The 15350-nt window shown below is 42.1% G+C and overlaps 1 protein-coding gene across 2 annotated transcripts; it reads right to left on the bottom strand.

Moving 5' to 3' along the window:
- Positions 1-6888: 6888 nt before the first annotated feature.
- On the bottom strand, positions 6889-13243 carry LOC136450622 (conserved oligomeric Golgi complex subunit 1-like). Of its 2 annotated transcripts, XM_066451157.1 has the most exons (6): positions 10973-13243; positions 10183-10377; positions 9270-9568; positions 8971-9156; positions 8115-8292; positions 6889-7643 (listed from the first exon to the last, which is right to left on the bottom strand). In XM_066451157.1, exons 1-6 carry the CDS (start codon positions 13187-13189, stop codon positions 7500-7502), a joined length of 3219 nt encoding a protein of 1072 aa, XP_066307254.1. In that variant the 5' UTR covers positions 13190-13243; the 3' UTR covers positions 6889-7499. The 2 variants fall into 2 exon arrangements, with proteins under 2 accessions (XP_066307254.1, XP_066307255.1); XM_066451158.1 differs by lacking the exon at positions 8971-9156.
- Between the last annotated feature and the right edge of the window lie 2107 nt (positions 13244-15350).

The following is a 15350-nucleotide window of genomic DNA, read 5'->3' as shown; positions in this document are numbered from 1 at the left end:
TATGGTATAATATTTTTCTCTCACAACAAAATAGCATCAACCGGCTTATCAACCGCAAAAACCATCAGTTAAGCTTTAGCAAGCTAAAAGTTCTTCCAGTTAAACTTTAGCTGGGGTGTTTGGATCTTCTAGCTAATAGACACAATTAGCTAACCGTTTGGATCCTAGAAGCTAAAATTTAGTTGGTGATCCAAATAGGCCCTAAATTATAAGTTGTTTTAGTTTTATCATAAAGTTAAACTTTTTTTTATCTTTGATCATATTTCTAAAAAAAAGCACAATCAAGCTAGATTCATTATACACGATGAAATACATCTGGATAGGACATTCATTTAATATACATGTTAATGTACTTTTCTATAAGGGGCTGTTTGGATCTCTTCCATTTAGAGGAATTAAAATCTACTTAATGTATTAGATTATTTGGTTTGGCATTTGACATTCCATAACTTTCCAAAGTTCATATATATGTCTATCTTAAATTTTATAGGGTAAGACCATGAGAGATGGAAATTGATTTTATAGATTACCATGGTAAGTTTCTACTCTACAACTTATAACATGCTCTTCAACTCGCTTCTCTGTAGTAGAAATACAACATATAAGCATCTCTATTGCATAGCTAACAATAGTATACAAATATATTCCATATATAATAACCATATTAGCTTAATCAATATGTGCCTAAATTATAATTTATTAGAATGAATTTAATTCAAAGGATCTAAACGGAGCCTAAAATTTATCATAATTAAACAAATTTGATTTTAAATAAAGTTAAAACAACTTACAAAATTTGGGTGGACCGTGGACAGAGTACTAATATCATCAAGTGCATTCAGAAGAAGCAAACTTTCCTCCAATGACAAAAATAAGTCTATTTAGATTTGCCAAACTCTTCTAACTTTCATGTCAGTCTTGTGTTATACATTTGTATAAAGTTTTAGATATTGGCGATCAAAGTTTTAAAAAATTGATTTGTGACAAACTTGGACTTATGTTTGTAATTAGAGGAGATACTAAGTTATCACACGATACTATTATAGCCATTTTCTAAGTAGGTTCTCTTGTGCAGGTCATCCGTTCATAAAGTTCTGGCCTCTCCAAACGCAATCGATGCCTTGTGAAGCGGTGAGATAAAAAAAAGGATAGATAATGCCGCGATCACACTTTATTGCTCATCACTTTTAGAAGCATCACACTAGCATTCTCTCAAGAAGGCTAATTAATCCAAGGAGTAATTTGGACCCTGGTGAGAGAGGGAAAGAATGATGTCATCTCTTAACAAATTGGCCGCATGGCAACTATATATGCAATTCTTTTCTATCTATATATAAATGTGTCAACAAACCTAATCAGACTATAAACCCGCTACTACTACTCAAAAGTATTTTAATTAGCCAGCAAAAAGAGAAGGGAGAAAAAGGTTATGCTCGGGGCATACCGTACCCCTAACACTCAACGGCGGCTAACACTCAATATAGCCTAGATTAAGATCCTTGGCGACTAGTTAGACCTATATAAGCTATACATATCTACACCCAACTTGTAAAGTGTAAACTTACAAGTTGCAACCTTTCACCTGCATGCTTCAATTCTTTTGGGTCTTGGAAAAGATCTCATGCTCCCCTATCTTTTTCTATCGATAACAACAACATCACTCCCTCTACTACCACTAAGGGCGATCGCCATGGATTAATTTCTATAGCATTAAACAAAATATTGATGTGATACTGGAATTAAGTAGAAGAGAGAAGAAAATGGTTCTTTATGTAAGAAACTATATCTATATAGAAACCATAAAAAATCAATAGTCATTTGGCATGGCTCTTCTGTGTGCTCCGGCTCTAAGTTCATTGTAGCAAGCCTTATAGCACGGAGACATAGTGATGCTGATTTATTAGCTAAAAAATTTTCTTGAGAGATACTGAATTTGAAATATTTGTATGAAATTTTTCTTCGGCGAATTTGAAGCTAAAATATTTCTAAAAAAATCTACCAAATGCATCCTTAGTTCCAACCAAACACGGAATACTATATGCAACATACCACTATGCATTCAACCATACAGAAGTATAAACCATGCAATAGAGTAATGTAAGTAAATCAAACAACAATAAATTACATTTATTTATGTAAGCGTAGTCTATGCTGCACAACTCTTAATGTGCAACGCAATTTGTATGCGAGCATCCAATCACACCCTGTGTGTACGTGGTGCTTAACCACGCGGCCAGCCCCCTTTTCTGTTGCAACACCACCACGCCGCCGCAAGTGAGATGCCGGAGCACTCGTGGTCCTGACTCCTGAGGATCCCACGCGGCGTCGGAGACAAGCCGTCGGCCGCGCTCGCTCGCTCGGAGCCGAATCGTCTCGGAAATTCCGGAGATGGAGCGGCGACCACGTGCGGCTGGCCGCCTAGCCTAGCTGGATGTTCTTGTTATGTTCCTTGGATTGGATGGCGGCTTCGATGGGACGCAACAACATGAGCGCGGATCGGAAGAGGACAGAGGAGAGAGCAGCCACGGTTCGGGTTTCTTCTACTCCCCGTGCGCGACTGTGCGAGCCGTGTTCGTTTTCACCCGTACTGCCCTCTACGCGATTCAACGCATCCGCGAGCTGCCGGCTGATTCGCTTCGCGAACTATTAAGCCTAATTAATCTATTAGTAGCATATGTTTACGGTAGCATCATATTGCTAAATCATAAACTAATTAGACTTAATAGATTCGTCTCGCAAATTAGTTTCAATCTATATATTTAGTTTTATAATTAGTCTACGTTTAATGCTTCAAATTAGTGTCGAACATCCGACGTGACAGCGACAAAAATTTAAGAAGTGGGAACCAAACGCCCTCGTCACTGCCACATCGGACATTCGGATATTAATTAGGAGGACTAAACATAAACTAATTATAAAATTAATTGCACAGACGAAGACTAATTTACGAGACAAATCTATTAAGCATAATTAATTCATCACTAGCATATGTTTAATGTAGCACCACATTGCCAAATCATAAACCAATTAGACTTAATAGATTCATCTCGTAAATTAGTCCTAATCTATCTAATTGGTTTTATAATTAATATATGTTTAATACTTTAAATTAGTATTAAACATTTGATATGACAACCAAACTTTAGTCTGAGCAACATTAAAGATGGACACGGCGAGCCGACAGTGCCAACCGATGAATCATGCTCGGGCATGCATGAGCGACGATGTATGCGCATATATATGGTACTGATGCCCTGGAAAGTCAACGGCTCTTGTCGTGGCTGGTTCAAAGCCACGGTATGTATACGGAATAAGTACTCTCTCCGTTCTAAATAAATAATTTCAATTTTTTTAAGAGTCAAAGCATCTCAAAGTTAATTAAAATTATAAAAAAATTACAAAAAGTTATGATATTAAATAGATATACTATAAAAAATAATTAATAAATAATCTAATAATACTTATTTAGCATCGTAAAATGGTATTATTTTACGGCAGTGCTAGCGTCCGGATGTTTGAACGGACGTTCACGTCTCCACTCCGTCTCCCCCAGCACATCTGCATCCCGTGCCTGTCTACACGGGGCCGTGCCACACGACTGCACGTGGGGAGTCCTCGCTTGCGCCTCCTTCGCTTCTCACGCGCATGCACGCGGACAGTAGCTGCAGTAGGTGACTACAGCTGGTGGCTATGCCAGCATCTAGAAGAGGGGGAGAGGGCGACGGATGCCCAGCCAGCGCCGGGAGTAGGAGGAGACACCGAGGTGAAGGTGAGGTAGCAGAAAAGCTAAGACAAAGATGCAATACCTGATCTACTTTAAAAATATCTGGATGCAACACTTGCAAACATACGTCTAAAGGAAGATGAAACATGCATCTGAAACACTAGCTGCAACATCATATCTACTTTTAAAATATCCAGACGAAACACTTGTAACATATGTATGAAACAACTGAAACACTCGAAATATACGTATGAAACAGTTGCAAAAAAGCACACCAGAAACACTTCATATGTGTGAAAACATATGCAATATCCAGATGAAACACTTGTAAACATATGTCTGGAAAACGAGATGAAATATTTGGAACATACACTTGAAACATACATGTATAGTCACTGCAACATGTGCAACATTTCGATCTACTTTTGCAACATCAAGATGAAACACTTGCAACATCCAGATAAAACATCTGAAACACTTGAAACATGCTCTTACAACATGGGCTTTGTTCGTACGAATGGAGGCACATCGGCGCGGAGATCGACGGCGGCCCATGGACCTCGCTGTGCGGTAGCGGCACAGGCAACTCATCGGCGGGCGTGGCGTCACACGAATCTCGTCCCTCTCGCCTGCTTGCTGGAGCATCCGTCGTGGAAGCTCGCCTGCTCGGTGGAGGCGGTCGCGGTGAGCGGGCCGGACGCAGTGAGGAGGCAGTGCGGTGGAGGCGGGCAAGACAGACTGGGCCCGATGGGAAATATGGCGCAGAGGAGGCAACGCGGAGGAGGCCACAGGGGGATGGTGTGCAGCGCTACGAGGGACCAGCGATAGCAAGGCGGAGTGGGGTGGGCCGATGGGAGCGGCGACACAGGGAGGAAGCGGTGCAACGAGCATCAGGGCGTGCGAACAGGACGAGTGGATAAGGTCGCTAAGCGAGCAGTGCGTGCAGGAGTGAGCGGAGGGAGGCGTCCGTCCGGACATCTTAATTGTATCATTATCGATTATTTTATTATATAAGTTTGGTTAAACTTATGATGCTTTGACTCTCTAAAAAAGTTAGAATGACTTATTGTCCCGTTCGTTTGAATTTATCAACCATGATATAGTGTTTTTCTCTCATAATAACACAGCATCAGGATATGACATCATTGATTGAGGAGGCATTTGAAGCTTGGCCATTTAAGAACACGCTTTATAGTAAGCGGGATGGGACGAAATCTTGATGACTGTTTGGCCCCTTTAATTGTCATTTAGTAGTAGATATGTTTGTTGAGGACATAATCTCTCGGTAAGTTGCAGAAGTGAGATCACGTTGGTGGGTCTGTATGTAGGTTATTTTTATCATTTGATATAAAGAGATTCTAAAACATAGCTTGGCTTTGTTCTGTCCTGGCCTATCAGCGGTAAAAATTATCAGCCGAATTTGGAACGGAGGGAGTACGGATGTTCTCTACGCTCTTCGAGACCGGACCTCACCTATCAGATTCTCAGATGTGACCGGCAGCCTGTTCGGCAGGCCGCAAACAATCGTAAATTATTTACTGTTGATTGGTTTAATGTGAGAGAAAAATACTATTTTAGCTTATAATCCACAATCGTATACGAATAAGCGAATAGGCTGAGAACGGCCGGCAGGTGCCGACATTTCTATCTTGCAGCTGCCAGCCTTGCTGGCCTAGTGATATTTATGTACATATATTATCGACACGAGTTGGTCGGATGTTATGACGTAGACTAATCGATGTGTTGTAAAGCAATATTTCTTCTTCAGGAATTCCCAAAAAGTATTTCTTCTCCAAGACATATACATACACGATGCTTTCTAGTTTCTTCTATACCCTATAAATACCGTACCTACCCATGGTACACTTTTGATTTTGTGCACGGGCACGGCGCGTGTCCGTCCACTCAACCCGTTGTTGCTCAGTATATCCAGCAGTCTCGAGCTTGAACGAATGAACGGGTTTGGTTGTTCGCGGTTCGCCATCTGCGCGCGCTGTGTCTGTGTGGTCCATGTGGATCATCACTCACATACGCATCACGAAAAGCGGGGAACCTTTTCCAGCCCGAAGCTTTCTAATCCATGCCAATGGCCAACAATCACGTGCTGACAACATCTCATCCACCGCGCGCAACGGCTTTCGGAGTCTCTGTGTTTGCTTGCTTGAACATGGTTTCATAGAGCTAGAGCCACGTCGTATATGTTGGATAAGGAAAAGGCGAAACAAAATTGAGTGGATGGAGTGATCCTACAAGGAAGAGTGATTATTAGTTGCTTGCAGTACATGAGCAGATTCAGTGGCCCTACACTCAATGCCCGTATGAAAATGATGTGCATACATGAGCATGTACATTGATCTTTCCCCTGAGCCCAGGCCTAGCAGTGTTTTGCTTGGGACGCAGTGCATCCAACCAGTGAAATTGAAGCTCATTCTGGGTCTGGGTCTGGGTCTGGGCACATCCAACAGGGCAACAGGCCAGGATAATAGTCTCTTTACACTCAAATAGGACATACATACATACAGGCGTCGGTGGATACATGCAACCAAACAGCCAGGATAGGGGAGATACGGGAAACCAATCACGGCCTTAGCCAGCCAAATTTCCCCTGGTCCTGCTTAGATGCTTGTTTTGCTATAATCTCTGCTATCTAATTAGGCACGTATAAAATCAGCAGCTGTACCTAACAACTTCAAACCACACATGTAGAGAAATACAGTGAATGTAGTGATCCTGGAAGGAAGAATGATTAGTTGGTTGCAGTACATGAGCAGATTCAGTGGCCCTACACTCGATGCCCGTGTGAAAATGATGTGAATAAATGAGCCTGTACATTGACCCTTCCCCTGAGCCCAGGCGTAGCAGTGTTTTGCTTGGGACGCGGTGCATCCAACCAGTGACAGTGAAGCTCATTCTGGGTCTGGGCACATCTAACAGGCCAGGATAATGCTTTACACCCAATAGGCCATACATACAGGCGTCGCTGGATCACATAAATACAACCAAACAGCCAGGGCGATAGGGGAGATACGGGGAACCAATCACAGCCTTAGCCAGCCAAAATCTCCTTGGTCACGTATAGAATCAGCAACAGCAACTGTGTCTAACAACTTCAAACCACACATGTAGACAATACAGAAGACTATGGAAAACAGCATAATGCTGAATGGACATGAACACATGATACAGGCTTTATTATTCCTATATTTCCAGTGTACACATTTTGCAAATTTGCCTACATGATAAAACCACAACCTCAGCAGTTCCAGCACTGTTCCAGTGAAAAAAATCAGCCAACTTGCCGAGCCAAAAGATAAGAAAGAAAGAATCGATCCCCAAAATTCTTTTCACAACTTCAAGTGCCGCGTATCCACAACATCGAGTGCCCCCAAAAAGTGAGGCTAGTATCAGCGGCGAGTTGCACTTGCTGTGTCCTATGTACCAAGTCAAATTGCAAGCAGGAAACACACTGAAACCAAACTTGATTTCCTTAACCACTCATTCAACCTGTGGGCAGCCGATATAGAATAAATCTCATCTTTTCCATCATAATTTCCTGAGCTTCTCCACGACGCTGTCTAGTCACAATAAGATTGCGAAGAGGCATGGCAGGATATGCCAAGCAACACTGGACCAGCAATGTGGCATCATTCTGTAAGCAACAGATTTCCAAAGGCATATTACACCTGCCAACAGTTCTCTTGTTCTCTTGATGACACATGTGGGTTTCCATATGGCGTGTAGTAAGGGGTAAAGATCAAGGATCATGGTGCCATTACTATGAATCATATCGAGCCCCAGATGTGAAAGAAGAGAAAAACCCAGCTGCTGGTCCAGGAAGGATGTCACTTAGCTTACCAACCTGCCCGTCAGAGAGCATAGACCCCCATATTGATGTGTTCTCCCCAAATTTGCTCCCCACCTGACAAATGACATGAAGATATTTTGCTGAATATTTGAATTCACTTGAAAGATACAACAATTATAGGCTGTATCAATAAGTTTTGTAAAAGGGAATAGACAAAAGAACATGTGAAAAGATAAACCTCTTCATTTGTCTTTCATACAAAGAAAAATGTCTTCTAATTTCCACAGATCTAGGGACTAAATGAAAAATTAGAAGTAGAAAACAAGATATTGTTGGCTCAAAAATGAAAACAAATGTGCTAGCAACAGTCACAAGATATGAATCAGTCAGTGCTCATAAATTTTCACTGTTTCCAGGGCTAATTCTGCAAGTATTTCATATCACGCTAATGGAAAAATTTCTCAACCAAGCAGAATGAATTTCGATGGATAAATTAATAAGTTATACAGAACGCAAGGATCTTTTTTTACTTGTTTAGGCTAGAATTGAAGTTAACAATCAATAAACTTGTAGTCAGTTACTCACCTGGGTAACAAATGACTTAAGCAATGGAGCAGCACCGACAAGACTTGCGTTATCATCAAACTCTGGTGTAGTAGATCTATCTCCATTTGAATAGGATTTCCAAGGATTTTTAGATGTGGAGTCGCTAGATGGCGACTGTAGTGACGATTTGTGTGATCTTGATGATATAGCTGGGGCACTGTAGGCAAGAAGACAAAAAAAAGGAACAGATCAGAATCTTAAAAAAATAAGAGTATATATTCTCCACAAGCCACCTAAAAATCCCCAAAAGAAAATCAGAACACCAACATAGGTTGCTAAATGGAACAAAAAAGCAAAACAAACATAGGAATGATCTTACACAGGTCTCCTAAATGTAGAACGAGCACACTAAAAAAAATACATTTTCTTTATTGTCCATTAACTGTTCATCTTGTCATTTACTACTACTTAGTCATCCATACAGTACACCAGAATAGAGTATAAAGTCTTATCCAAAGTTACAAGTCGTAATATCACTTGTAAGGATTGAACACTGAAGCTGTAATATTAACTCACTAATGTAAGCTCCTGACATTTAGCAGATGACCTTTTTGCAGAATGCTATGAAGTTGCCCATTATAAGTTCCAGAATTATGGCATAGAAATACATCAGGTTTTACAAGCATCCATGGATATCTTGTCAACAAATGTTGTCAAGCACAAAATTTCCATATCATAACTATATCTGCTGATTGCAATGGTAGGCACGCTGCTGACAGGTTGGTCTGAGCACAAAACTAAGTCTAAAACACCTTTCAAAATCACTTAATGGGACATGCACTTGGCAATATATAAATCCATAGTTAGTTATTTACACATGACACAGATCATTTACCTGATTGGTAGGTACTTGAATCTTGGAACCTGAGAGCACCTCATGATATTTGAATCTGTATTTGATTTCGTTGGTAATTTTTGTACAGTACCAGTGTACATGTGATTCAGTTGGACCAAAAAACCAAAAAGAACAACATAACGCTTGTAAGATTGCTTCTCATTCTCCCACAGGTAAGGTTCATACCTATTTAAAGACACAGCTTTCAGTTGGGAGGAATGTAAAGCAGTCTGTAGTTAATTTGTTACATATTTTAATAACATGACAGGTAACAATTTAAATTGGAAAAAAAATCTTACGTGGCCCAGTCTATAGGATCCAATCTCTGTGAGAGCCTGTTGACTAACTTGTTTATAGGCTCTATGACAGCTGAGTCCGCCTGTAATTGTGACTGTTTTCTCCTGAAGGAAGTCTTGGTGACGGTGCTTGGCAAAGAATTTGTCTGCATTTCAGTAGTGTTGGTGGAAGAACTTTTACCTCCTGATAGGACATCACCAATGAAACGCAAGTCTAGCAGTATTTGCAGAATTCCTTTCTCTGAAACCAGAGAATTCCCAGATTCAACAGATGAAAGAAAATTTTCATAAATATTGATGACCTGCATATATTTAAGTAAAAGTTGGATCAATGGATCACATTTCTTGAAAGACATACTGACAGGCTCGTATGGAATCATCATCAGTACAGGTTTGAGACAACTTTGATGAAACAGGCAGCAACTAGGTCATGTAAAAAACAATGTCAACTGGAATATTCATGGAGCTGAAGCACCCAAGCATGAAGCATTAGTCCATATTGTCTAGATGAAGCACTAGTTCCAGTCTGAAGACACCTAAATCGAAGACTGGTTACTATTTTTAGAAACAAATAAATCTTTCTTAAGTTGCAATAGTTTGACTGAGAATCTATTCCCACGCTGGAGAAATATGAATTAGACTATCCCAGCACTAAACAGGACAGGCCAAAAAAATCCATCGGATGTGTCAGTGTTATTATCATTATATGTTAAATATCTCTAAGTAAAATCCAACATTCTCCATGCTGAGTCCATGGATAAAGAAACCACAAAGAAGCTATTTGTGGTTTGTGCAGATCCAAGAAAGAGCTTAAAAAAAATCAACTCTTGGATTCTTGGCTCTGGTTTATATAAAATAAACTACTTCGATTTTGAGTCCAATGCATCATGACTGTGAACTTGTAACAGGGACATACCTTCTGCAGTAGCTCCCATGCAAAATTCTGCAAAATAATCCTGTCCAGGATGTGCCCTCCAACCTTATGAATCTCCAGGCATGCTTGATAAAGAAAGGATATGATGTACAATGAAGGCATCGATGGAAGAGCTATTTGCATCTCCAAGGGACCCTCAGTCGTTTCCTCTTGTTTAATTACTGTGACTTCCCAGCCCTAACAATGCAACCAAACCACACAACTAAAGCAATTAGAATTCTGTATCGACAAGAAAAATGAAATAATATTTATTTGGTACACTAATAGCTTGAAAGATCTGGGTAAAATAGCAAAATTTAGTGCTTGGATTAGGCCAGTTTATATCAGTGATGCTAAGTGTCTGATTACTGATAAGCAGGCACCTAGGCAGGGTAGGCGACAATTGCACTATGCGCGAGGGTGAAACCAAGCACCTAGTCCCTGCCTCCTTTTAAATATTTTTTTCTAGCTCCAATCAATTCAGGTGTACCTTTAAATTCACTCTCGAAAATCTTATGAGGCGTTATGTCCAAAGTTAGTGTTCTTCATCAGGCCTCAAGAAGTACAATGTACACCTACCCACGGTTTTCCTTAATTCACCTAGTCTCTCTAGATAAGGTACAAACACATATTGCCCTCAATCTGTTCAGAGATGATCCCATATGCTATATTATTATACATGTGAATCTACTTAAGTTTTCCAAACCAAATAAAATGCAGTCATGTAATTCAAAAACTACACCGTATTATACACTAAAAGATATCGGAGCTGCAAGTGGGTTCAAAGGCATACCCTCAAAGGAGTTGAAGAGGATAGTGAATCATCTTTGTTGAGATCATATGAAAGAATGTGAGATAATTCAGTGGACACCCATGCTATCCATACATTATGAGCCATGATGCAAAGTGACTGCAGGGTCTTATTGAGTTCATCAAGTCTAGGATTGGATCTATCATCAGCGCCAAACAAAGATACTGCAGCAGCAATAGTTTGTCTTCTGGGGCTATCCGATAATTGCCTTCCAGGACTCCTGGGACTGTCAAATGTGCGCCTTCTGGGTGTAAAAGATACCAAAGAATCAAAAGATGCCCTTGAATGTCTTGGTGTAGGTGATGATAACCTGGCAAATGCTGCACCACCCGCCTCCTTTACCCACTCCCTTGGAGAACCTAGTATCAGGGGTACATGACTTGAATGGTATCTCAGCGCAAAAAAGAGACGACCAATGAAGAGAGACCTCTCCGCTATAATAGAAGCTGCAGGTATGTCGTTACCCTCCTTTTTGGTTCCCAACAAAGCAGAGAGCTTTCTGAGCTCAGCTTCTAATTCTTTCAGTACTCCCGAGATGGTCCTGTAGCATTTCTCCTGGAGGTATGGCACCAATTCCTTCAGCCTTGGGGCCGAATTATGTGACTCCACAAAGCTTAACAGATCATCCAGGATATTCTTGCATTTACTGTCAATTGCACTCCTGATCCGACTAACTTCTGGCCCAAAATATGATGTTAGGCAGCTATGGAAATCATTTTCATCAGCAATTGGTTTCAAGTGTGCCAAAACTCCGCCTTTCTTGATCTTAGACTCTGAGAACCAGAAACCACCGCCCTTTGAAGATTTCCGCAGGTATGCAAGGAAATCTCCAGCATCCTTTGGATCAGCATTGGCACCAATAGCGTAAACTGATTCCTCCATGTTAACACTAGCACCCAATCTATCAAGCTCTGAATGCACAATGTCCTTCATTCGCCGCACAAATGCTTCCTCCATCCAATCCTCAAATATATCCTTGCCGTCCTTCAAGATCAACCCACAGATCTGATCCCATGGCGACTCAATATCTGACCCAAAGACACTCTTCAGCCACTGCTCCAAACTTCCCTCCAACCCGTCCCTCCCATCTAGTGCATCACGTACAAGCCTTTGCACTGATCCAAGCAGCTCCCCACTCCCAATGGCATCAACCAACTTTTGCTCACCAGCAATCACACCAAAAATTTCAGTGCAACATTCCTTGAGCCAATCCGTACAGGCCCCTGCAATGGCATCTGGCTCAAGCAGCACCATTGTAGCCTCAAGCTGGTTCATGTGCTCCTTCCACAACCGTGCTTCATCATCAGGGTCCGGAATGCCACCGAACAACTGCTCAGGCGGCGTCTTCTCAAGCACCGTCTTGAAGAACAAAGGCATATCACTGAGTGCAGGCACAAACAACTGTCCAACGTGGCCAAGCGTGATCCGCACGATCCTCGCGATATCGCACAGCACAGAGGTGTAGGATGACAGATCTGAGGCGAGCCCAACTAGGGCTTGGGAGATCCAAACGCGGCGCGAGGTGAGGAAGAGGAGGAGCGCCTGTGCCGGGGCAAGCGACGGGGCGTCGATGGCGGCCACGGCCGCAAGCGCGTCAGCGTGAGCCGCTACAGGGAGGCGGCGGTCGGCGAGGCGCTCGCGCGCGCGCTGGGCGATCTGCGGCCGGAACGCCTCCACGAGCTGCGCCTGGTGCGCGAGGAGTGGGAACCGCGCGGCGGCCGCTGCGTCGCGGGAGAGCCGCCCGTGCACGACCTGAGCCCGCAGGTACCGACCCGCCGCCTCCAGGAGCAGGCCCTCGTCGAGCCGGCCCCAGATGTGCTCCGGCGTGTCAACCAGGTACTTGGAGCGCGCGGACAGCGCGTACAGCCTCGCACGCCCTCCAGCAGACGGGGACGGCGAGGCGGCGCTTACGGCGGGAGAGGGTTCAGGGGGCGGCGAGAGCGACGACAAGGAGCCGGAGATGCGGGTGAGGTTGTCGGATATGGCATCGGAGGACTGCTTGATGAGGAGGATGGAGTCCGCGGAGTCGAGCAGGTCGCGGTAGCTGCGCCCGACGAGCTGCCGGAGCTCCTCCTCCTTGGCGGAGATCTCGCGTCGGGTGGCGCCCTCAGCCGCGCGAATCTCTGGGATGCGCTTGGTGCGGAACAGCTCCTCGGCGTCGGCGGCGCCGCCGCCTCCGGGAACGGCCGCCGCAGGCATCGCGGCCCCGCTTGCCTTCGAGCGAACGGCGAGATCCAAGAGGGGATGGGGAGGGAGGGGTGGGGGAGAGACTAATAACTAGTGAAGAGGCACGTTCGTTTGAGTTCGCAGGACGAGGCGGAAGGAGGGTGTTTGGTGGGGCGGATAGTTTAGTCAATGGTGGGCCCGATAAGTAGGATAATGCTCAGTTTCGTTTCCCTTATAATCTATATAATTTTTTTATAACTGAAACAGTATTTTTCACAATAAATTAATTAGAATAGTATTTAGTTGTTTTTTTCAGATAAGCGAACAGGCCGATGAGGGCTCGGTGAACCGGGAGCTCGGAACCTCGTGGATCTGTGTATGTAGAGCACTAGTGGTGGGACGGTTTGTCAGTGGTTGAGAAAGTGGCCGATTTGGTGGGCCGTCAGTTTCAGGATTTTTGAGTTGAAATGCTATACCACAGTAAAGGACTCTTTGGAACTAAGGATTTTTTTCCCCTTGTTTTTAATGTTTTTTTATTATAAAGATAAAAATCCAAATTTTAATAAAATTCTATATGATTTTTATAAATTTTCTGTGTTTCAAAAGAATTAAAAAAAATGCTGCAAAACTAGAAGTGATTCGGCGTTAGTACAACAAGGGGTCCAAAGTTCAATCTCCCATCTGTTGGTCATAGTCATTGGAGGCGCAATCTACTCCAACATTTCAATCGTGTGTGCAAGTGCATCTAAATAAATGATAAATTTTGCACACTGAACGGCATGTGGACCTGTGGTATGTGCGGTCATTAGAGCGTGAGTTTCTTTATTAAAAAAAACAGAGCACGAAGCGTGTAATAAGCGTATATGCTATCAAAACAATGTTGAAATGCTGAATATGTAGTGCTCGGTGACTGGTGAGACGGAAGGAGTCGTACTCAAGTTAATGCTCTACACTCCATGCTTATATATAGCATCATGTGAGGCAAATCCAAAGTCCAAAACTCCAAATCCACGTCCCTAGGAAAGATTGACTTCAATGTACGAGCTGCTTCAACGGTAAGGTCCTGTTTGTTTCGCTGAAAAAACATGTCGAAATATTGTTCCGAATGATTTGGTGTGAGAGGAAAATACTGTTGCGGCTGAAAAAACAAGCTGAAAAGTACGGATTATAAGACAAGCTGAAAAGTATGGATCGTGAGCATCGGACTTTGTGAAAGTCCTTGGTGGCTTTTAGCGTATTAATCTTGTTTCTGAATTTTTATTCATATACAAGTAGTATAATTGTCTCTTTCAGACAATGATATTGTGTATATCAATTATGACTTTATAAAACTTATTAATTGCTTATAAATTTGTTAAATACGTTTTGGTTTTTTAATCAGTCGTTGATAATTCACCAAAACCTACCTAGGAGGGACAAGATGTATTTTTAGCTCATGCCCCTTACAAAAAAAATGGACCTGTGTACATGACTAAATGTCAGTTTGGTGATTTATATCTGCATGTAGGCAAATCACACGGACTATTCAATCTCTGCACGCAAACTACTAATGTATTATCCCCACTAAGCACCATATCCTCACACTGACACACCATCTTAGGCCCTGTTTAGTTCCAAAAAGTTTTCCCAAAAAGTGCTACAGTAGCCATCACATCGAATCTTACGATACGTGCATGGAGCATTAAATGTAGACAAAAAAAAACTAATTGTATAGTTTGATTGGAAATCACGAGACGAACGTTTTGAGCCTAATTAGTCCATGATTGAATACTAATTGCCAAATAAAAACGAAAGTGCTACAGCAGCCAAATTCCCAAATTTTACTCAACTAAACACAGCCTTACACTAAATATCATTACTATTTTGAATCTATCGACATACAACGCATATCAATGTCATACGCCATTTATCACATTCTCGTATAATTTAATTTAATATTATATTATTTTTTACTCCCTCAGTTCCTTAATATAAGCTATATAGATTTCTAAAGAAAATTCCAAAATATAGGTACGTATCAGCTCCCACGCCGATTAGTTTGGAAACCTTCCCACCGTACATAGCACATGCCCCAACCAATCCCTTAGATTTAGGAAACAATCTGATTGAGAGAAAGAAGATGGTCTGATTTTTTTTTTCTCGGTCTCACATCCTTCCTCAAGCCATGCGTTAATATTGATGCTAAAAATTATAT

The sequence above is a fragment of the Miscanthus floridulus genome, chromosome 5 (genome assembly GCF_019320115.1).
Source record: "Miscanthus floridulus cultivar M001 chromosome 5, ASM1932011v1, whole genome shotgun sequence".
Taxonomy (NCBI): domain Eukaryota; kingdom Viridiplantae; phylum Streptophyta; class Magnoliopsida; order Poales; family Poaceae; genus Miscanthus; species Miscanthus floridulus.
The sequence above is the reverse complement of the archived record's forward strand: the minus strand, read 5'-3'. Positions and strand labels throughout refer to the sequence as shown.